At 46.0% G+C, this 23,173-nt stretch overlaps 1 protein-coding gene across 2 annotated transcripts; it reads left to right on the plus strand.

Annotated features, from left to right (window-relative positions):
• Positions 1-1,767: 1,767 nt before the first annotated feature.
• LOC125430000 (zinc finger protein RFP-like) lies at positions 1,768-22,750 on the plus strand. Of its 2 annotated transcripts, none has more exons than XM_048491647.1 (9): positions 1,768-1,918; positions 7,946-8,049; positions 8,794-9,223; positions 12,100-12,195; positions 15,746-15,976; positions 16,698-16,720; positions 17,021-17,136; positions 18,532-18,570; positions 21,593-22,750. In XM_048491647.1, exons 2-9 carry the CDS (start codon positions 7,967-7,969, stop codon positions 22,129-22,131), a joined length of 1,557 nt encoding a protein of 518 aa, XP_048347604.1. In that variant the 5' UTR covers positions 1,768-1,918; positions 7,946-7,966; the 3' UTR covers positions 22,132-22,750. The 2 variants fall into 2 exon arrangements, with proteins under 2 accessions (XP_048347604.1, XP_048347602.1); XM_048491645.1 differs by having other exon boundaries at positions 1,768-1,914.
• The last annotated feature ends 423 nt before the right edge of the window (positions 22,751-23,173 follow it).

Below are 23,173 nucleotides of genomic sequence, written 5' to 3' on the forward strand. Positions count from 1 at the left end.
TGGAAACTGTAGTCTCTGAACATCTGGAGGGCCATAGTTTGAAGACCCCTGCCTTTTGAGGAACACTGATTTTGTCTGAGTGGCAGTACCAAATCCTGAACCCACAAAGGAGGGGACTACTTCGTCCTTCCTCGACAGGAACACTTCGAATAAATACTGTCGTAAAGCTGTTTTCAGAAACAGTTGGCAAAAAGTTGTTTGAACATGTTTCCAAAATTAAAGGGGAAAAAACAGGGGAACACGGAGGAAATGTTTTGGTTCTGGGCTGGAAACATCTTAATTCGCATGTGCACAAAAGGCCTCAGTTTCAGGTAGTCGGCTCAAGGTTGACTCAGCTTTCCATCTTCCCAGGTTGCTGGGGGTAAAGTGTACATGAAGGCATTGGCAAATCACCCCTCATCCCTTCTTTTCCCTTCTTTTTATTTTCCTTTTTCCATTTCCTTTTCTCCAGTGGTGGGATTCAGCAGGTTCGCACCACTTCGGCAAGAACCAATTGTTAAAATGGTGCTTGTAAACAACCAGTTGTTAAATTATTTGAATCCCACCACTGGAACCGTTTGTTAAATTATTTGAATCCCATCACTGCTTTTCTCCCTTTTCGTAATTTCTCTCCCTTCCCCCCCTTTTTACTTTTTAGTTCCCCCTGATCCCTCTGTAGGAGACCCATTAGTAAAGTTACAACAGAAGGTGGAACCTGTATGTAAACTGAACAGCTTGCCTGTGAGAATTTAGGTTGAAATGTTTTCAGAAAGTTAAAGGGCGATTTTCGGCGGTTGGAAGTGAAGGAGCAGCAGTGGCGTAGGAGGTTAAGAGCTCGTGTATCTAATCTGGAGGTACCGGGTTTGATTCCCAGCTCTGCCGCTTGAGCTGTGGAGGCTTATCTGGGGAATTCAGATTAGCCTGTGCACTCCCACACACGCCAGCTGGGTGACCTTGGGCTAGTCACAGCTTCTCGGAGCTCTCTCAGCCCCACCCACCTCACAGGGTGTGAGGGGGAAGGGCAAGGAGATTGTCAGCCCCTTTGAGTCTCCTGCAGGAGAGAAAGGGGGGGATATAAATCCAAACTCTTCTTCTTCTTCTTTATGCTGTTTCCTGCCTCAAGTGACAGAGGAGGACTTATCAGTGAGTCAGATAGCTAGAGGGGGTCAAGACACTGGACACCTTTCTCTACCACTCTGACACTATCCTTTCGATGTGTAGATTGGTACTCTCAGGGAACTTCCTTCCTGCTTCTTCTCCCCTCTCCACCATCCTTATGCACACCTTCCATCTTGCACCGCGTGTGCAGAGGGATGCAGACAGCATCTCCCACCAGCCAGCCAGCCAGCTTAGAACCCATCTCTTCACTTTTCTATCTAGAATGGAGTTCACTAATAAAGACTCCTCTTATTAGTAAGAAACAACGAATTGACTCCGAGTTTTCTTTGTTGCCAGCAAACACATGCATGCCTGGGGAAGCTCTGTGTGCTTTGCCTCCCTGCACTCTGCTTGTAACGCAAAGGTATCTCTTAATAAGAGAATTGCTAACATTCAATATGATTTGATAGGGTAAATTTAAATTATTTATACGATTGTACGCTTGTTGCCCCGGATTATGTGTTTTGACCCGAGCCTTTTAGGGAGGGGCGGTGACTAAATCCAATAATAAATAAACAAACAGCCTAGCCAGCCATGACCAGGATGCATGGTGGGGGGGGGGGGATGTATTAGGGTCCGCCCTCCTCTCATTTTGATTGGCTGGAGCAATTGGAAACCCAGCGGGGTGTTCTCAAACCCGAGGGGGTCTATGAGCCAGTTCAGTGTGCGGTCACTTTCGCTTTCCTTTTCCGGCGTTGATCTGCGAGGCTCAGCAGTTCCCCGCCAGGCGTTAGTGAAAGGAGGACTTTAGCAAACTTTCTTTTGAGCATCGCCGAGGCAGGTATTTCTGTTTAAGATTTGCGCTTCTATTCAAAGGAGGGACCGGGGAGGCCAGCAGAGGGGGGCATGTCCTGCAAAGGCGGGCAAAGAAAAAAACATGGAGCGCGCCGAAGCTTTCGTCGAGACTTTGTCTCATTGCAATTGGCCAGAGGCTACGCTGGGTCGTCTGAACAGGCGCACGGGAGGGTGCTGCAGGGATGACTTGCTGCTCTTTGGGGTCTACACGGGGGGACGGGGGGGGGGGGGGGGCGGGCAGCTGAGAGCCAAACTTCAGAGACCTCGCTTGCCTTTTGCAAGGAGCAAGACCGGGCACGGCTCGAAGGCGTTGCACCAAGTCAGATCGGGAGGCATCTGTCCCGGGAGGGCTCTGCATTTCAGCTGGGTTCCCGGCCAGAGGGCTTCCTGGGCCTGCTGAATGTAGCGTGCGCCTGGCAAAGGAGGCCCGCTGTTGGCCAGTAGCGGGAATCAGGGCGGTAGATGTAGCACGAGCCGGAGCGCAGAGGGTCCCTTCCCTGGGGCGGCAGGCAGGGAATCCGGCCGTGCTACCCTATTGCTCCGAAAACAAGACATCCCCTGAGAATAAGAAGTAGAGGTTTTGCTGAAGTGCTAAATATAAAACATCCCCCGAAAATAAGACGTAGCAAAGTTTTTGTTTGGAACAGAACACCAGAGCGTGCAGCTGTGGAGCGGAAAAATAAGACATCCCCTGAAAATAAGACATAGCGCATCTTGGGGGAGCAAAAATTAATAGAAGACACCGTCTTGCTTTTGGAAAAACAAGGTAGGAGAGGGAGGGGCGCGTACCATCCTGATGCTGCCATCCTGGCTGCGGGAAGCATGCAAACACACACTCTGGGAGGGAGGCGTCGCTGCTCCTCCTCCTGGTGAGAAGAGCCCGCCTCTTGCTGGGCGGGGGCAGCGCCATTGGCTGGGGGAGGGCCGGGCGCATCTCTGCTGGAGTCTCCAACCGCGCCCCTTTGACGCGTCAGTCTTAGCTCCGGAGGGCTTTCGGTAAACGTTTCACAATTTGTAGAGGACGCTGATTTCCTCTTACGCGGACATTTGGGGTGTTTTGCTCAGCTAAAATCACTTTGTCATGTGCTGAACGGGAATCTCTGCAGCTGCAAACCCACCCACCCCCCTCCTCTGGCTGCTTTCAAGCTGGGCTGTCTCGTTTCGTCTCTCTTTCCATCTTTTAATTGCTTTCATCTGTTTCCTCCATCTTCCCTCCCCTCTATCCTTTTTTTTCCCCTCTCTCCATTTTTCTCTCTTTACATCTCTCCATTTTTTCCCTAATTCTTCCGTTGGGAATTGCAAATCCTATCTTTCCCAGAACATCATAACATTATTGCCAGTGGTATTAGATCTCAGCCTTGTAAAAGAAAGGTCCTCCCCAAAACCATCTTTAACCTTTACAAGCCTTTCTTTTTCGATAACGGGGCAAATTCTATGAGAACCAGGGGAGAATTATGCCGCATATGAATGGAGGTGCGTGTATGTGCTCAGTGAACAGGAAGGTGTTGCCTTTGATACAGTAAATGGATGCCTGATGTTTGGCTTAGGGGTACTGTTTTAGTTCTTGCCCTACGCTGTTCTCTGTAGATCTGCTCCCTGCAGATTCTAACTCCCCGCTCCTCCATGTGAAGCTTGCTGCGCTTAATCTTTGTCAGGCTAACCTACATCCCAGGCTTTTCAGGAGGATAAAATGCAAGTAAGCTCGCCATTTGGGAGAAACAAACTCCTCAAGCCGCCATTTTCTTCCAGGACGATTTACTTGTGTGGTCTAGAGATTAGAACTCGCTCCACTTTTATAAGAATAAGAGCTCTGCTGGATAAGACTATTTAGCCCATTTCAGGGGTAGGAAATCTTTGCAGCTCTCCAGATGTTCAGGAATTAGAATCCACCTCATCATTTCGTCAGCATGGCCAATTGGCCATGCTGGTAGGGGCTGATGGGAATTGTAGTTCCTGAACATCTGGAGAGCCTGCAGGTTCCTATAAATTCCCCTGGTCTATTTAGTCCAGTATTCTGTCTCACCCTGTGGTTTCCCAGCAGTAAAACTAATTTGAAAAAGCATTATTCTGAAAAATGTACTCTTATTCATGGCTGAAAACATTAAGATTATAGCAACAAGACCAAGCACGCAGAACAATAAAAGTCTTTACTGGACTAGTGGTTTAAATTGATTTGATTTCTTAAATCAAATCCACCCCTCGCCAACATGCTCAGGATTTCATGTATCCTCCTGTTAAAAACAAATGATGAGGCTAGGTTTGGGACAAATTAAGTGAGCTGAAGCCACAATCCTCACCACATGCTCACCTGAGAGCAACCAGATTTTGGACTCAGCTGGTCTTGCTTTCAGTGTAAACATGCATAAGATGCATGTGAACAGAGTGTCCAAAGACTCTTCAGTGTTGAGTTCAGATGGATCTGTTTTTTAACATTTACGTGGAAGAAAGTCCAGTAATTTCAATGGAAGCTTCTTCCTCGCGGAGGCCAGTTTTTAGCTTGTTGTCCATATGCAGACCCAGCCATGAGAACCATCGCAGGTAATCATTTCAAAGTTTCGCTAAGGAACCTTGAAGCTACAAAAGTTAAAATCTCGGAGGCGGAATTGTTTAGTAGAAATCTGATCTTCCCCACAGCAGAGTATTCATTAAAGATTACAGGACAAAGAGCAAAAAGTCTGGTCCTAGATCCCTCAGATTTGGGGCAGGTGTCGAAAGCAATATATGTTCCATGGTTTGAATCACAGTGATACAATGAGATACATTCTCGCTCTTGCAGGACGATTTTTTCAGAACCTTCCTTGTAACATAGGAGCAAGGGAAGCTGAGTTACAACGAGCCTCTAGTGATTATCCATCTATGCTTTGGCTCCTGAAGTAAACTCACACCTGCCATGTGATTGATTTTGAATTTGATGTTAAAAAAGAGGGGGGGTTACCAATTGCTTCTCGCCTTGTCCTGGCAGAACTTGAGACTCTTGATCTAGCAGTCGCCTTTTTAATTGAGAGAGAAGATTTCAGAAGCAGGCAGCATTTTTTGCAAGGCTTCCCAGGAAAAATCCCAGGGAAAGTATTTTAGTTTCCACTGCCCGCTCACCACTTAGATTCATGAAGCTGGGGGAGGATAGGATAGATACCATGCGTTTCCCCGAAAATAAGACAGTGTCTTATATTAATTTTGTCTCCCAAAGCTGCTTAAGGTTCTATTTTCAGGGGATGCCCGTATTTTTCTGTGTTCTGTCCGGCCGGACATGCTTCCAAATGTCCGCTACCGCCTTTTACTTTTGGGAGATGCCTTATACTTCGGTGACTTCAGCAAAAACCTCTACTACGCCTTTTATTTCCGGGGATGTCTTATATTCGCGAAACAGGGTAGGATAGGATTTGGAGTTACTGGAAATTATGTCATATGAGAACTCTTAACATGAACTCAAAATGCCATACTTACCCTCGGAAAGCGAGGATGAAATTTATAACCTTCTTGGTTTTCTACAAAGGGGTGGGGAGGAGTGATCGTCTTCCCCTCAGGTTTACACCACTGAGCGACTTTCTTCAGACTTTGATGGGGATGATGATTCACTGCGCATGTCGACAGTGTAGAAAAAAGCCACAATTACATCCGCCAGCGTTGAAAATGACACACATGTCTGGCAAACAGCTTTGAGTTACGTGGAGGATTGAGGAGGAGTTTCCATTTTGAAGCTGCAGCTCCTCTCCTGGCAAAATGTTCAGTAGTGCTAGGAACAGTGGGCATAGATTTGTTGGGAATTTTACTCCTCACCAGTCACGTTTCTTCTTCCCTTGTGCTTCCAGTCAGGTAGTTTAGATCTTTCTTGAGGAGGAAGCATAGAAGAAGAAGAGTTTGAATTTATATCCCCCCTTTCCTGTAGGAGACTCAAAGGGGCTGACAATCTCCTTGCCCTTCCCCCCCCCCCACAACAAACACCCTGTGAGGTGGGTGGGACTGAGAGAGCTCCAAGAAGCTGTGACTAGCCCAAGGTCACCCAGCTGGCGTGTGTGGGAGTGCACAGGCTAAATCTTGAATTCCCCAGATAAGCCTCCACAGCTCAGGCGGCAGAGCCGAGAATCAAAACCCGTTCCTCCAGATTAGATACACGTAGCTCTTAACCTCTCCTAATGCCACTGCTGGTCCCAAAGAAACCCCCAAAGCCTGCAGGTTTGACAGCAGTATTGCACAAAGTTATAGCTGTTAGGAGTAACATTTTGTACGGGAAAAGACAAAAGATGCCCCTGCTGTATTGGTTTTCAGGAGACAACACATTCTCTCCATGGAAAGTGTGAATTCTAGTCTACAGGAAAGCATTATGACAAGGAGGAGAGGAGTTTAACAGTGCATTCCCAAAGAGAGTTACCTCCATCTAAGCCTTCACAGATTTCAAAATGACAGTGCATAGTGGAAGCTTGACTCTTTTGGGAAGGGGGGGGGGGGTTCTTAAAAAGGCTGCCTTTTGGCCATTTGAAATAGCAATAACCAGTACCGCTTGTGACGAAAGAAATGCAAAGAGGTGTAAAAGGTGAAAGCAGCATTTTCTTCATGCGGTCTATATTGTTTATGATTACTAAGCCGCATAAAAAATGGTGTTTATGCTGCTACTTTTTTAGGAGGGGTCGCTTTTAAATTCACGGTCATCTGCTTTTATGTGTGCCCTTTTTAAGTGGGGTCATCTCGTTGAGTCACAATGGGGGGTATCCCTGTAACCTGTAAATTATTTTAATGCATCCGTGATGGAACGGGAGGTTTCACTCTCATGCCCAATTAGAGAATCTGGACTAATCAGTTTAATGCAAGTCATTTAGCAGTAGCCTTCTGGATTTATCTACCAGCACAATATTGACCCACAGCGTGACATTACATCATAATGTTTACTAGGGTGAGTTTGTTTACAGGGTGGTTTGGCTACTTTCCTTCCCCAGTTGTTTACATTTCACTTCCAGCAAGCTGGGTACTCATTTCACTAACGCCGGAAGCGATGGAAGGTTGTTCGAGCTTTGAGACAGCTACCAGAAACTGACTCCTTTTAGGATCAAACTTCAGGTCATGAGCAGAGCTTGCCTTTGACTGGAAGTACCACAGGTTATCAGCTTTTAAATCTGATCATACAAATAAGTTAAGACGCATGTTTGGCTCCTTGAACAATAAGCATCAAACCAGATAGGGAAGGCAAGTAATTCTATGCCTGCTTTCTTGTGACTTGTGAGGCTACCCCTCAATAGTTCTGCTGGTTCTTAGACCTTACTAAGAAGACTCACAACAATGGCTTGTCTAGTTTCAGAAGAAGGCTTTGTTGTAAGTGTAATACATGAAGGACGTTTTGCAGCAGCCGTGGTTTTCAGAGCAGACTGCCTGATCATTTCAAATAATTGCTGTTCATACAAATTATTGTATATTGTGAGCAGCAGTGGCGTAGGAGGTTAAGAGCTCGTGTATCTAATCTGGAGGAACTGGGTTTGATTCCCAGCTCTGCCTCTTGAGTTGTGGAGGCTTATCTGGGGAATTCAGATTAGCCTGTACACTCCCACACACGCCAGCTGGGTGACCTTGGGCTAGTCACAGCTTCTTGGAGCTCTCTCAGCCCCACCTACCTCACAGGGTGTTTGTTGTGAGGGGGGGAGAGCAAGGAGATTGTCAGCCCCTTGGAGTCTCCTGCAGGAGAGAAAGGGGGGATATAAATCCAAACCCTTCTTCAAACCCTTCTTCTATATTTTTGGAATTTCTTGAAGCTTGTACAAAGCCGGGATGCATCTGGGTTCAAGTTAGCTTAATGGACTTTCATCGTATTACACAGGATTTTTTTATCAGTGTTACTGGGAGCTGTTTTTCAGATACCTTGTGGCACTGTCGTATTGCTTATGGATTTGGACAAAGACTTCTTCTGAAAGTAGACAGCAATTGCTGTGAGTCGTCTTCAGCATAATTTCTGTTGGGTTGTACTGTGTGCATTGCTCCCTATTTAATTCACATGGCAGGTTCTTAGATGTTGACCTTGTTTTTGCAGGAGACCCCAAAGTCCCAGGCTATGTCTCTATTTGCAATGAAGAAGAAGAGGTGCCAAAGGGGCAGGAGGCAGCATTCACCACGTCCTCAAGGATCACCCCCAAGGCAAGTTCTGCATCAGCGTTCCCTTCAGCACCACCCTGGCACTAACCTTTCTTCCCTCAGGGGGCTTCTCTCGCCCCTTTGTACTCTAGAATAGAAAGAGGCAGCTTCCACCCAGCAGGTGAAACACCATTTTTAGCACATCCAATACTGTTATTTGGGCTAAGAGAGCCATAGTGCTGATGATGGACCTCCATGGGACCCAGAGGTGTAGCTGGGCCAGAATGTGCCCGGTGCGCACTCTGTGTTTTCCGCGCCCCCCCCCCTTACCCCTTACCTTAGTGCAGGCTGGAGAAGCGGCCTGTTCCCTTCAGGCTGAGAACGGCCTGGTGGAAACCACACTTCCCATGAGACCTTGGGGCTCGCAAGGTCTCCTGGGAAGTGTAGTTCCCATCAGGGCGTTTTCAGCCTGAAATGAACAGGCCGCTTCTCCAGCCTGCACTGTTTCACAAAGGCAAGTTGGGGGGGGGGGCAGGAGGGGGGGTGCCACAAGGTACAATGCTCATCCCCTTGGTAGCTCCGCCTCTGGTGGGACCCCCTCCCTGCCTGATAACAGATACATGTTTTGAACTTTATTTTAGTCAATGACTATTCCTCTTGATTCTTTTTTGTCCTCTTGCTGATTTCTACTTAGTGAGAATCGTTCTCCTCTCCCCCAAAAAGAACTTCATTTGAGCCAACTCCAGGAAGCAACCTGGGTGGTGTTGAAATAAAAAACAAAACCAAGGTCTTTCTTTTTCATTTCAGAGAGAAAGAACATGCCAAGGCAGCCAACAATCTTGTCAAGGAGTTGCGTGAGGAAATGGCTTGCCCCATCTGCCTGGAATATTACAAAGAGCCAGTGATCCTAGACTGTGGGCACAACTTCTGCCAAGCCTGCCTCGCCCCGTGCTGGGAAGAGACAGACAGATCCCCTTCGTGCCCTCAGTGCCGAGAAATATTCCAGCGAGAGAACGTCAGGCCAAACCGGCAGCTGGCGAACCTTGTAGAACTCGTGAAGAAACTCCAGGCGGGAAAAGGAGCCAAGGGGAAGTGGGGTGTGTGTGAAAGGCACCAGGAGCCCCTGAAACTCTTTTGCAGTGATGACCAGTTCCCCATCTGTGTGGTGTGTGATCGATCCATGGGGCACCAAAATCACCGTGTGCTTCCCATAGAGGAAGCTTTCCTAGAGTATAAGGTAGGAGAAGCGTTATCCTGGATGACTAGATCTGTAAAGACAGCCCAGGACCTTCTGCCATGTTTTAGAACAGGGGTGGGCAACTATGGCCCTCCAGATGTTCGTGGACTACAATTTCCATCAGCCCCTGCTAGCATGGCCAATTGGCTATTCTGGCAGGGGCTGATGGGAATTGTAGTCCACGAACATCTGGAGGGCCATAGTTGCCCACCCCTATTTTAGAATATGTGTTGATACTTACTGTATATACTCGCGTATAAGCCGAGTTTTTCAGCCCTGTTTAAAGGCTGAGAAAAGCCCCCTCGGCTTATATGCGAGTCACCATTTTCTATCAATCACAAGGAGGCTGGGGGCGGGACAACCTCCCTGCCTCCGGCTTCTGCCATCCTCAGAGGGTGAAGGGGGAACCCCGAGGCACCCTGGCTGGGTGCCTGGCTGGGCTTCGTCAAACCCCAGGAGACAGAGGGAGCTCCTTATTTGGGCAGTGACATCAGGGGGAGTCACTACCCGAATAAGGAGCTCCCTCTGCCTGTCGGCTGGGTTTGACAACGCCCAGCTAACCGGCAGGCAGAGGGAGCTCCTTATTTGGGCAGTGACTCCCCCTGATGTCACTGGCCAGATAAGGAGCTCCCTCTGCCTCCCGGCTTCCCACCTCGGCTTATACCCGAGTTAATAAGTTTTCCCAGGTTTGGGCAGTAAAATTAGGTGCCTCGGCTTATACACGAGTATATACGGTAGTTTATTTTGAAATAGATTGAGGAAAGAAGATTTCCTACTGTTTTGTTTTGTCCCCGCCATTCTAGAGCGGATGCAGTGCGTTCAGTTCTGAGAACGCCGAGATGCCCTGCGTAAACTTTCGCCTCCATGTTTTCTATTCCATGAGAACGGCATGAACAGTTGGGTACCCCCATGCTTGTAAATGCATAAGTGCCATGTCACACATGTGTTAATAACCTGTGTTTCACATGTGCATGTATGTACAAGATTGGCACAAGAAATGGGGCAGAAGGAGAGAACTCCCCTTGCCTCCCCCCTCCCCCCAGTGCAAGGAGATCCTCTCCGACGTGTCTTTGCCTTCCTCTGCTCCACTTCCCACTGCATTTGTTCCTCCTTACCCATTCTATGGGTCGGTACCAGCAAAAAAAGAGGGGAAAGGACTGGCAGGGGTAACGTGCTCAGCAAAGAGCAGAACTTGGTGATCTACTGAGTGCACAAAGCCCAATCTACCTTTCCACATATCGGCAGTTGACAAGTAATGCCTGAGCATCCATTGGGCTCAGGCATTACTTGTCAACTCAGGCATTTGGAACCCCTTCTCCCTTTTTTTGGCCATGGCATATCTAGGAAGCCACTCATATCTTCTACTGCTCAGTTTTGGTTTTTGTTATCAATAAGTAGATTGACCTAATTTTAGGAACAAGGTACCATATATACTCATGTATAAGCTGACCCGTTTATAAGCCGAGGCACCTATATTTACCACCAAAACCTGGGGAAACTTATTGACTCGCTTATAAGCCAAGAGTGGAAAATGCAGCATCTTAGTTTTGTTTATTGGATTTGGATACTGCCCCCCCCCCCCCCACACACACACACAAGGGCTCAAGGCATGGCTTGGGCGCCTCTCTTGCACGGAGGTCGGTGGGCTGGCTGGGGAAGAGGGGAAGATCTCCCCTCTTCCCCAGCCAGCTGGGCAGCCTCCGTGACTCGTGTATAAGCCGAGGGGGGCATTTTTCAGCCCAGAAAATGGGCTGAAAAACTCGGCTTATGTTCGAGTATATACAGTATATAGGATAAGAACATAAGAGCAAGCCAGCTGGATCAGACCAGAGTCCATCTAGTCCAGCTCTCTGCTACTTGCAGTGGCCCACCAGGTGCCTTTGGGAGCTCACGTGCAGGATGTGAAAGCAATGGCCTTCTGCGGCTGCTGCTCCTGAGCACCTGGTCTGTTAAGGCATTTGCAATCTCAGATCAAGGAGGATCAAGATTGGTAGCCATAGATCGACTTCTCCTCCATAAATCTGTCCAAGCCCCCTTTAAAGCTATCCAGGTTAGTGGCCCTCACCACCTCCTGTGGCAGCATATTCCAAACACCAATCACACGTTGCGTGAAGAAGTGTTTCCTTTTATTAGTCCTAATTCTTCCCCCCAGCATTTTCAATGGATGCCCCCTGGTTCGAGTATTGTGAGAAAGAGAGAAAAATTTCTCTCTGTCAACATTTTCTACCCCATGCATAAATTTATAGACTTCCATCATATCCCCCCTCAGACGTCTCCTCTCCAAACTAAAGAGTCCCAAACGCTGCAGCCTCTCCTCATAAGGAAGGTGCTCCAGTCCCTCAATTATCCTCGTTGCCCTTCTCTGCACTTTTTCTATCTCTTCGATATCCTTTTTGAGATGTGGCGACCAGAACTGAACACAGTACTCCAAGTGCGGTCACACCACTGCTTTATATAAGGGCATGACAATCCTTGCAGTTTTATTATCAACTCCTTTCCTAATTATCCCCAGCATAGAGTTTGCCTTTTTCACAGCTGCCATGCATTGAGTCGACATTCCCATGGAACTATCAACTAAGATAGCTTTCTAAACTTATTTTGTGGGTGGCTTTTCACTAAAGGTGGCTTTTCACTCAAGTTTTTATATGGTCTCAGAAGATCACCAACTCAAGACTGGGATGGGGGGCGGGGGAGTCCCAGAGCAGTGGCCTGCTTTTTGCCAAGATCCTTTAGCAAATTGCACGAAGCCTCCAAAGTCAAACCTCCCTCACTTGTTCGTGTTTGAATCACATATAGCTTTATGGAGACATTCAGGATGGGTGTCAGTAGGACTAACTTCCCCAAGAGCAACACAACAGCATTTTCTTTTTCTGTAGAAAAAGATTCAGGCTGAGCTTCAATTTCTGGAGCAAGAGAGAGAAAAGGTAAAGAGCGACAAAATGGCAAAAGACCAGAAGAGCAAGACGTTTCTGGTAAGTACCAAGGCTTATACATTAGGGCTGGGGGTGACATAATGCATATATGATGGGTAGATAGTGTTGTAAAGGTTATAATTGCGTTCTTGACAGGTGGCTGAATAGTTAAGAATATTGGCTGGGACGGGGAAAGAGCGCGTGAACAAGGATGCCTTTCAGTGACAGAAGGAGAGAACGAACCAGTGAGAGAGAACTGGATTGAAATGTCCTCATTGCTTGTGAGGGTGTGTGGTAGGGAGACCTTCACTGGAAGAAGTTAAGAAAGAAAGATTTTGTGTTTAGACAGAGCTAGGCTAGGTTATGTGGGTTTTCATAAAGTAAGTAATAGTTTGGAAAGGAAGATAGCGATAAGAACAGGAAAAGTTAGGCTTGTTATATATATAGAACTCTGTATGTTCCTTAAAATATACTCCACTTGCTTTCCTTTCCTACAGTCAGATCATCTGAAGATGCCAGCCACAGATGCAGGCGAAACGTCAGGAGAGAATGCTGCTAGAACTCGGCCATACAGCCCGGAAACCACACAGCACCTCAGTGATTCCGGCCTTGAAAGCCTTCGACAATACATTTCTTAAAATAATTTTGTTCTTACTGATTTTATCTTGTAAACTCCTTGTCTGCAGTGTATTGTTGAAGGCTTTCTTGGCCGGATTCAACTGGTTGTGGTGGGTTTTCCGGGCTGTGTGGCCGTGGTCTGGTAGATCTTATTCCTAATGTTTCGCCTGCATCTGTGGCTGGCATCTTCAGAGGTATATCACAGGTGTATCACAGACTTCTCTCTGTGATACACCTCTGAAGATGCCAGTCACGGATGCAGGTGAAACATTAGGAACAAGATCTACCAGACCACGGCCACACAACCTGGAAAACCCACAACACAGTCCTTGTCTGCAGTTCTCCTGTATTGCCGGTGATTCTCCTGAGAGTGAAGATGATCATAATTTATATTCTGCCCTTCCCCAACATGTGGGCTTAGGGTGAATCCTAACAAAAATACATAAAACATGGTATGCACCAAAAGACACATTAAATAAAAACATGTACAAAATTTTAAACTAACAGCACCTAAACATCACTCCCTGATACTAGAGATAACTAGTTTATATTATAAAAATAATGTACTGGGAGGTAAAATGCCTAACTAGTATACTGAAAACAACATTAAGAACATAAAAACAAGCCAGCTGGATCAGACCAGAGTCCATCTAGTCCAGCTCTCTGCTACTTGCAGTGGCCCACCAGGTGCCTTTGGGAGCTCACATGCAGGATGTGAAAGCAATGGCCTTCTGCGGCTGTTGCTCCCGAGCACCTGGCCTGCTAAGGCATTTGCAATCTCAGATCAAAGAGGATCGAGATTGGTAGCATTGTGGGGGAAGGCAGGGGAAGGTCAGAAGAAAGACATTGCAGGAGGGAGCTTTAATATCAGGCGTCCAGGTCAACTGATGGGATCAACATAGGTATGATAATAAAGCTGTAATTGAATGATGCCAGGGATTAATGCTCATGCTAGTTGGCCTTAGTTACCAAATGGGGATTTAACTGCAGGCGGATCTGCAGTGATCTTGGTAGCAACATGGTTTGTGGGAATGTAGAGATAGGGAAACAGCCTTTCAGGGAGGGAAGTTCTCAGTGGGCATTTTGGGAGACTTCTTACACCCTCATTCAGTGAGACAACGGAGATCTCAGCCGTGAGTGTCTATTATTCTCTCACTTGTCTACGTAGGTTTGTGCCTGCACATTCATCCTTTGATTTCTCCAGCGACAGGCGGTAATAATCCTTATACATAATGCCTATGGGATGGAATGTCTGACGATTAACCCCCAGCCAATGGGTGTGCAGGACTCACGGCATTCCATCCTGTCTCCGCCCACCTTTCCCCAACCCAGAAGCCTCCCCTGCTCCAAACAATTTGGGCTGCTCTCCTGGAAGGAAGAGGGGGGGGGTGCCCCTCCCTCCCTTCCTTCTTGAGCCCATTTTATTTTAATTTAAGATGGGCTTTAGGGCTAGTATGAAAAATATTATGTGTCAGTTGTTAGGTTAAAAAGTAAGCATGCATGAACTGTGCAGAAAGAACCCCGGAGAGAAGATTTGTGTAATGTTTGCTTTATTTAGACATGTGTGAGTAAAGCAAACAGGTATTCTTACAGGGAAGCAAACCATCTATCAAATATCCATTCTCCAGCAAGGGCAAGGTCTATTTCAGACAACTTGCCAGCATAGCCCGTTTGATTCTCCCTCAGTCTAAAAATGTCTATTCCTTCACACAGAGAGAGATGTCTGCCCCTTAGTTGAGGGTTGGGTCCTTCCCTCCACTTATGTATTTTATTTATTTATTATTTAAATTTATAAACTGCCCAATCCCCAAGGGGCTCTGGGCGGTGCACAACATCATCTATGTACAATATATAACAAGGGTCACAATAGTGACCATATGTACTAAAATTCATTAAAACCATGTAAACAGCGGTCAAAAACAGTAACAATAAAAATGGCGTCCCGCAACCCAATTCCTTTAAAAACCACCCCAAAAAGAAGGGAGCGACCAAACTCCTCCCTAAAAATAGCAATAAATATGCAAGAACAGATTATAAAAATAGGGAGCAAGAGAGCCAGGGAACAAAGCAAAGAAAGGGGGGCGGGGGGGGCGCCTCAGCGACTGGACGCTCCAAAGGCCCAGTGGAACAACTCAGTCTTACAGGCCCTGCGGAATTCATCAAGGTCCCGCAGGGCCCGGACAGCTGGAGGAAGAGTGTTCCACCAGGCCGGGGCCAGGGCTGTAAAGGTCCTGGCCTGTGTGGAAGCCAGCCGCATCATTGAGGGGCCAGGAACCACCAGCAAATTAGCCTCTGCCGAACGCAGAGGCCGAGTAGGGACATATGGGGTAATGCGGTCTCTCAAGTACGAGGGTCCCAGGCCGCGTAAGGCCTTGAAGGTCAAAACCCACACCTTGAAGATGTTTCGGAATTCCACTGGGAGCCAATGCAGCTGACACAACACAGGTTGGATGTGATCACGGAAGCCGCCCCCTGTGAGCAAGCGTGCCGCCGCATGCTGGACCAGTTAACTTCTGAATGTTAATCAGCCAGAATTGTTAAGAAATAATAACAGTAACCAACGTGCCTTCTGCCAAAAATATGGATCCAAGCCATTTTTTCAAATTCTGAGCAAACTCTACCCTAAGTTGATACTGACAAAATGCGAGGTTTTCTTTTCTCCTCCTAACTTTGACTGCTGTTCTGTCCATGTATTGGACAAAGAAAATAAGGAGCCGATCTTTTTCCTTGGCAGCTGTTGAGAAGCACCGTAAAGGCCCTGAGACTTTTGTTTACTTAAATGACATGATTTGGGGTTGTTTGGCCCCTCTTCCTGATGACTGAACAATAGATCGTTACTGAAAAAGTCAAGTGGATTGAATCAGGTTCAACGGGTGTCTTTCTTTAAAGGATGGCAGCTAAGAATTGCATTAGAGATGTGTTTGATTATACAATCAAATTAATTTGTTTTCCCTAAAAAAAACCCTCTCCAATTTTTATGTGCTTCCCACAGTTGCAGTTAAAATCGGAGATGGAGAACACCAAGTTGGCCTTCCAGCAGATGTACAATTATCTTCAGCGCCAGGAACAGCTCAGACTCTCTCAGCTGGAGAAGATGGAGCGGGAGATAGAGAAGAGGGATAAAGAAAACCTCATCAGATTCTCTGAGGAGATGTTTGATCTCAATCTTCAAATCATAGAATGGGAAGGGAGATTTCAGCAGCCCGAACATGTATTTCTGCAGGTGAGAAATCGACGTTCTTGCCATGGGGAAAGGCAGTAAAAAGCTTAGAGCAGAAATATCGAGAGCCCGATCCCAGGAGTGTTCGTTGGTTCTCCTAGAACAGTGATGGCGAACCTTTTTGAGACCGAGTGCCCAAATTGCAACCCAAAACCCACTTATTTATCGCAAAGTGCCAACACAGCAATTTAACCCCAATACTTAGGTTTTAGTTTAGAAAAAATGGTTGGCTCCGAGGCGTATGTTACTCAGGAGTAAGCTTGGTGGTAGTCGGTATTTTTGCTTTGAAGCAAACATGCAACTCTTCCGACGGGTGAATCATGACCCTAGGAGGGTTTACTCAGAAGCAAGCCCCATTGCCAGCAACTGAGCTTACTCTCTGGTAAAGAATCGTGCTTCAGTTCTTCGCATGAAAATCAGTGGGGTTTAACAGTGCTTAACCGGGTTACCTACACTGCTTTCCCAAAACTAGGTCTTAGGTTTAATGCTAATAATTGAGCCCAGCGGCCCAGGCCAGCCTAGATGTGTGTATGTGGGGGCACTCTGTTTGCGCGTGCCCACAGAGAGGGCTCTGAGTGCCACCTCTGGCACCCGTGCCATAGGTTCGCCACCACTGTCCTAGAAGAAGGAAAGAAAATATGGGTTCCCTGTGAAATACCAAGAAGCCCCATGAGTTTTCAATGTAACTGAGACCCATTTCTCTCCCTCTCTCTCTCTTTTTCAGAATCCCAAAACCATATTGAGCAGGTACGTGATTCCTTCTCATGCCCCTTTCTGTTTTGTCTCCTGTGGAAGAGCTTCAGGATTCTGTGTGAGTGTTTGGACATATTTTTACAGGGTCACAGGTTCTGTTTGCAATCACCCCCTTCTTTTCACCAAAGTCCCTTTCAGCCCCAAGGGAAAAAAAATAGCCCAAGGGACGGTTTCCTCCCCACAAGATTGAAATTCAGTGGAAAAGCTCTAGCTTATTTCAAGTCATCTTTTCTTAAGAGGATCTGCTTTTTAATAAAGGCCTACTCTTTGCATTATTTTTTTTTTGCCTTCCAGTTATGAGAAGAAACCTGAAAGGCAGCTGGCAGAGCTGCATCCAATCCTGGAGCAGACACTCAGGATTCACTCAGAGCAAACTCCTGCGTTACAGAAGTCTCTGAAAGAATGTGAAGGTATTGGGGGACACTCCTTGGAGAGGGGCAGAATATAGGTCTCCAAACGGTCCTGTCCGTATTAAAGAGAATCTCACTTTTTTACTCCTGGTTGGTCAAACTAGGACTGAGTCAAAAATCTAGGGCATTTTAACAAATTCTTTACCCTTTTTTTTCCAGAAAATGAATTATTTCCAGTCTCTCCTGTAAATGGAGGTCGGCAGTGTCATGCAAACTTTTGGGCCCAAGAATTCTGCTGGGAGCAGTGGGGGAAACAGGGGAAAATTGGGTACTGTTGCATAGATGGTCACCAAATTGGGGGGGAAGTTGAGGGGCCAGTTGGGTCTTTGGATGTAGTTGGGATACCTGTGTTCTGTAATAATCCAGGAGAGAAAGAAGACAATGCAAGCAGTCACAGCAAATGACGTGTCTGGAAACACGTGTATTGTTGTGGAGGTGCGCTTTTGGTGCCAGATCTATGAGACAACTTCATAGGACATAAGAACATAAGAATAAGCCAGCTGGATCAGACCAGAGTCCATCTAGTCCAGCACTCTGCTGCTCGCAGTGGCCCACCAGGTGCCTTTGGGAGCTCACATGCAGGATGTGAAAGCAATGGCCTTCTGTGGCTGTTGCTCCCGATCACCTGGTCTGTTAAGGCATTTGCAATCTCATATCAAAGAGGATCAAGATTGGTAGTCATAGAGCAACTTCTCCTCCATAAATCTGTCCAAGCCCCTTTTAAAGCTATCCAGGTTAGTGGCCATCACCACCTCCTGTGGCAGCATATTCCAAAGACCAATCACACGTTGCGTGAAGAAGTGTTTCCTTTTATTAGTCCTTATTCTCCCCAGCCCCCCCCCCCCCAGCATTTTCAATGTATGCCCCCTGGTTCTAGTATTGTGAGAAAAAGAGAAAAAATTCTCTGTCAACATTTTCTATCCCCATGCACAATTTTATAGACTTCAATCATATCCCCCCTCAGACGTCTCCTCTCCAAACTAAAGAGTCCCAAACGCTGCAGCCTCTCCTCATAAGGAAGGTGCCCCAGTCCCTCAAACATCCTCGTCGTCTTTCTCTGCATTTTTTCTATCTCTTCGTTATCCTTAGTTGCCATGCTACAATGCTGAGTCCCCGTCCCCCCCCCACACACACACACATGGTTGCAGAAGCACTAGGAAACTCCCAGGCGCTCTGTGAAGGGCACTAAGTCCTTCAGCAAGTTCCATACAGTCTGTGAAAGTCAGGGGTCAGGTTGGTGTATGGCGTTGCCTTGGCAACCCAAAATGACACCCAAGTGAGAGTGGTTTTGGTCTGGTAGTGTGGTGATATGTTGCTACACCAATGATCATCTGAGTGATTTTGCCTTGGTTTTTTCTTTTGTAATTCCCAATATATTTTGTTTTCTTCCCTTAGAGTCTTTGAACAACACACTGGTTGAAGCACTAACGAAAGGTAATCGTTTTTGTGAAACTGAGATCTGATAGCTCCTCATAAGAGATTTAGGTTCCACTGAAAAAAAATTTTTCAGAGATTGGGGTCCATTATGCATGGAACGCTTACCTTGGGACTCTCTGCTGTGCAGTGTGGCTGTAGTGTGGTCTTCTTTTGTTTCTCTGTTTACACATGAGGAGGCATTCACTTCCTTCCCCTGTAGCAGCTTGCTGAAGTCTCAATGGGCCTCTGCTTTTCCTGGTTCTCTTAACTCTGCCCACCAACTCACTCTTAAAGGCACAGATCTCATCCAGTAGTTGCAAGATTGCTAGATTTTTTAAAGCCCTTTAAATTGCTGTTGTATGAATATTGATGTGATTGCAGTTATATTGATATTGTAGCCCCTTTCAAAAAATAACTCTCCAAAAGAGGCAAAGTAGTTTCCTGGACCACCCTCTGCTGAAGAAGGGGACCATGTCCTAAAACTGGTATTCTCCCCTGCCCTATACACACAAAGAGAGAGTTCCTTCTGCTGTTGGAGAGAGATCCTTGTTATTAAATGATTAGCCCACCATTAATGATTCCTCCTACAAACATCACCCCATCCCTGCCTGTTGTTAACTGCAACAGCTCTGGTAGTGACAGCCTGAGGGAATTGGCTGATCTACCATTTGGCGGTTTTCAAATGCTGCAAAATAATAATAAGAGTTGGATTTATACCCCCCCCCCCCTTTCTCCCCTGTAAGGAGACTCAAAGAGGCATACAAACTCCTTTCCCTTCCCCCCTCACAACAAACACCCTGTGAGGTAGGTGGGGCTGAGAGAGCTCTGAAAAGCTGTGACTAGAAGAAGAAGAAGAGTTTGGATTTATATCCCCCTTTTCTCTCCTGTAGGAGACTCAAAGGGGCTTACAATCTCCTTGCCCTTCCCCCCTCACAACAAACACCCTGTGAGGTAGGTGGGGCTGAGAGAGCTCCGAGAATCTGTGACTAGCCCAAGGTCACCCAGCTGGCGTGTGTGGGAGTGTACAGGCTAATCTGAATTCCCCCGAGAAGCCTCCACAGCTCAAGTGGCAGAGCAGAGAATCAAGCCCGGTTCCTCCAGATTAGAATGCACCTGCTCTTAACCACTACGCCACAACCATTTTGCCATCTGTTTATATCGATATATAATAGTAACAAATTTGGAAAGGGGAGAGACCTGCATGGGAGTTGAAGGGGTGAATCTAGGTAGGCTGGCAGTGGGTTGAGGGAAGACGTCTGGAGCAAAACTGTGCTCACTGGCAAATCTCAACTGCTCCAGCAGCGAAGAAAATTAAAGTTGCGCTTAACGTGGTGTTGCTTGGTGCGGGGAGAATGGAAATTGAAAGCAAGGCTTGGGGAAATACTTATGTACAAGAAACCTTGCTGCGAGGGGCATTTGCCTCTGTCACGCAGCAGACATCTTGTGCTTAATGGGCCTCAGTCATGCTCCATTAGAGAAGGGCCTCAGCTAGAGGAAAATGTAGCTTCCCAAGACTTGAACAATGACTACACTATCTAGGGGGGAGGATAACTGGAGCGGGGCCTGTCAGGGAGATAAAAGTTGGTGTTGTGGCTGAGAGCCCAATTTTATTTTATTTATTTTTATTTATTATCATATTTATATACCGCCCCATCCCCTGAGGGCTCTGGGCGGTGAACAACAAAATAATGTTACATAAACAGTCGTAACAATAAATAATTAATATAAATATATAGCATCATTAAAACATAAAATTACAGCGTTCCACTTGGCGTCCAGTATTAAAACTATAAGTAAAACCCCTCCCAGAGAGGGGATGGTAGATCTAGGTGTCACAGCTCCCAAGATTTCCTTGGCAAGACAGTTAAAGGTAAAAGGCATCTGTGAGGCTGGGAAGGTTAAGACTTGAGCAGTGATCGAGGAAGGAGGCTAAACTCTTCCCCCACCCAGCATTCTGTTTTCCCAACCCAGCTGGCCCTTCCTGTGTACTTGATCCATGGGACAAACAAGTAGCTTGGGATTGGGCAGCTAGCATTGAACGCATCTCACTGGCAGTAATCACTAAGGACAGTCTTGGACTGGCTCCCGGGCTCCGCCACCACAGTAGATGACCTGCCAGCGTTTCCCAGGCTCTGCTACAACAGCCGGGCCTGAACTAGCACCCGGGCTCCATTGCTGCTACAGCAGAGCCCAAGCAAAGTGCAGATTTTTGTATTTTTCATTTTAATGTGAATGTTTAAAATGTTTGAAAGTAAACATTGCTTGTTTTTCTGTGAATGCGGTGAGTCCCCCACATTTGCTGAAAAGTCTGTTCGGCGTCTTTATTTATTTATTTTATTTTATTTCATTCCATTTTTAAACCGCCCTCCCCCGGAGGGCTCAGGGCGGTGTACATCAACACCATATAAATACAAATGTAAAAACAATCTATAACAATGTTAAATTCATAGAATTTAAACAATTTAAAACTTGCAGATGGTGACTTATCCCAACCCCATTCCCACCCACGGGAGATCAAGATGGTATGAGGGTCAGATGGTCATCCTGGCTGGCCAAAAGCCTTGCGGAACAGGTCCATTTTGCAGGCCCTGCGGAAACTTTGAAGGTCCCGCAGGGCCCTGGTCTCCTTAGGGAGCCTGTTCCACCAGGTAGGGGCCAGGGCAGTAAAAGCCCTGGCCCTTGTTGAGGCCAGCCAGATCTTTTTTTGGCCCTGATTTGCATATTTAGATATCTAAATATCTAAATTTAGATATCTGCATATTTAGATATCTAAATATCTAAAAGATATTTAGATATCTTTTTTTGGCCCTGATTTGCATATTTAGATATCTGCCGATTTGGTCGAAACTTCTCTGTTAGTATATGGATACTGCAAAATATCCCATTCGCTGGTCCCCTCAGGACTTCCATCAGGCAGTTGTTGCATTTTGAAGGGATGTTTTTGTTGTTCTGCTGTTGCACCTTCCAGAAAGGAGGTTTTCTGGTAACCCCCTTCCCTCATAACATTTTCTAAGAAGCCTCCTCTTTCTCTCTCCCATAGTGAACGTCACTCTGGATCCAGACACGGCACATCCACGCCTCGTTCTGTCTCCAAATCTGAAGAGTGCGACAATTGTACAGACAGTTCGGAAACTGCCCAACAACCCTGAGAGATTTGATATCCAACTAAGTGTACTGGGCCGTGAGAAATTCACCTCAGGGAGACATTGGTGGGAAGTGCAACTGAGCTATGGCCAGACAGCGTGGGCTGTAGGTGTAGCTAGAGAGTCAGTGAAGAGGAAGGGAAACATCATCTGTAATCCTAACGAAGGGTTCTGGATTGTGCAGTCAGTAAATATATATGATAGTGTTTGGAAGTGTACAGCTTGGAAGATACAAGCTTTGACTTCCCCTCAGGCAGTCACTGTACATTCGGGTACTCTCAGCAAGATCCGGGTGTTCCTGGACTATGAAGCAGGTTGTGTGGAGTTTTTTTCCGCTACAAATCAAAAGCTTTACGCTTTTCCTTCAACCTCATTCTGTGGAGAGACACTCTGCCCCTATTTCTGTATTACTGGAAATAACACACTGATATGTTGAATCCTGAGATTATATAGTGGGTTCCACAACCCTGGACAGAGGGGACATTTTATCTGTAGCTGCTGAAGAGACAGAAGTTATCTACACTTTTTTTAAAAAAAAGGTTTTATAGATTTTTCAGTTAGTTAAAAGAAAAGAAACATTTAAAAGGCCCAATTTTCTCTAGGGAGGAAAAAGGCAGGGGATATACATAAAACATACAGGATAACAATGTTAAAATATTATAACATATTTGGAGGGGTGGTAAAATAATAGCTGTTAAGCAGTGATCATTGTTATAATAGGAACAAAAATATCTAAAATATATTTCTGGGTATTAAAAGATACCCATGTATAATTATCATCTACCTGCTATTCAGTTAGTTGTTTTTCTCATGAGCACCAGTTGATACAGTCTACCCTCTTATTGGGTTTCCTGTTGACAGACTACAGAATCTTTCACCTGTAGGGCAGGTGCCTTATTTCAAATATATTAATTCAGTTTCCATGAGACAGCAGCAATCATTGCATCAACAGGTATTTTCCAGCCATGTCAACAATTGCTCATTGTTCCTTCAAGAGTGTTTTTGCCATACCCACTCTTATTTCTTCATAAATAAATAAAATTGGTGCAAAATAATGTTTATTTTTCCCTTCTTTCTCTATCTATATTTCACTGCCACCAGGAATTTAATTCCAAACAACCCTTTTATACTTTCTCCTAAAGTAGCGTCTGAGCTTTAAAGCAGTTTTGAAGGGCTACATGGTCCTGAGGAAACTTCTAGTGTGGGATTCCAGGTTACATTTAACAAAATAAAGTTTTATTTATATATGTTCTTTGGCTTAAACAATTCAAGAAATAATTTATAATAAATAAAACAAACTGAGGCAGCAGCTTCTATTGAGGTGACTTTCAGCTAACATCAATTCACTCATTCCTTTACAGCTCTGAGATCATATCGAGATTTGACTCCTTTCCTAGTCTCTAGCTCTCAGTATAGCACAGACTAACTCTCAGTCTTCAGTACAGAATTCTCTCTCAGTTCAGCACATATTTTCTCTC

Source organism: Sphaerodactylus townsendi, linkage group LG03 (assembly GCF_021028975.2).
Source record: "Sphaerodactylus townsendi isolate TG3544 linkage group LG03, MPM_Stown_v2.3, whole genome shotgun sequence".
Taxonomy (NCBI): Eukaryota; Metazoa; Chordata; class Lepidosauria; order Squamata; family Sphaerodactylidae; genus Sphaerodactylus; species Sphaerodactylus townsendi.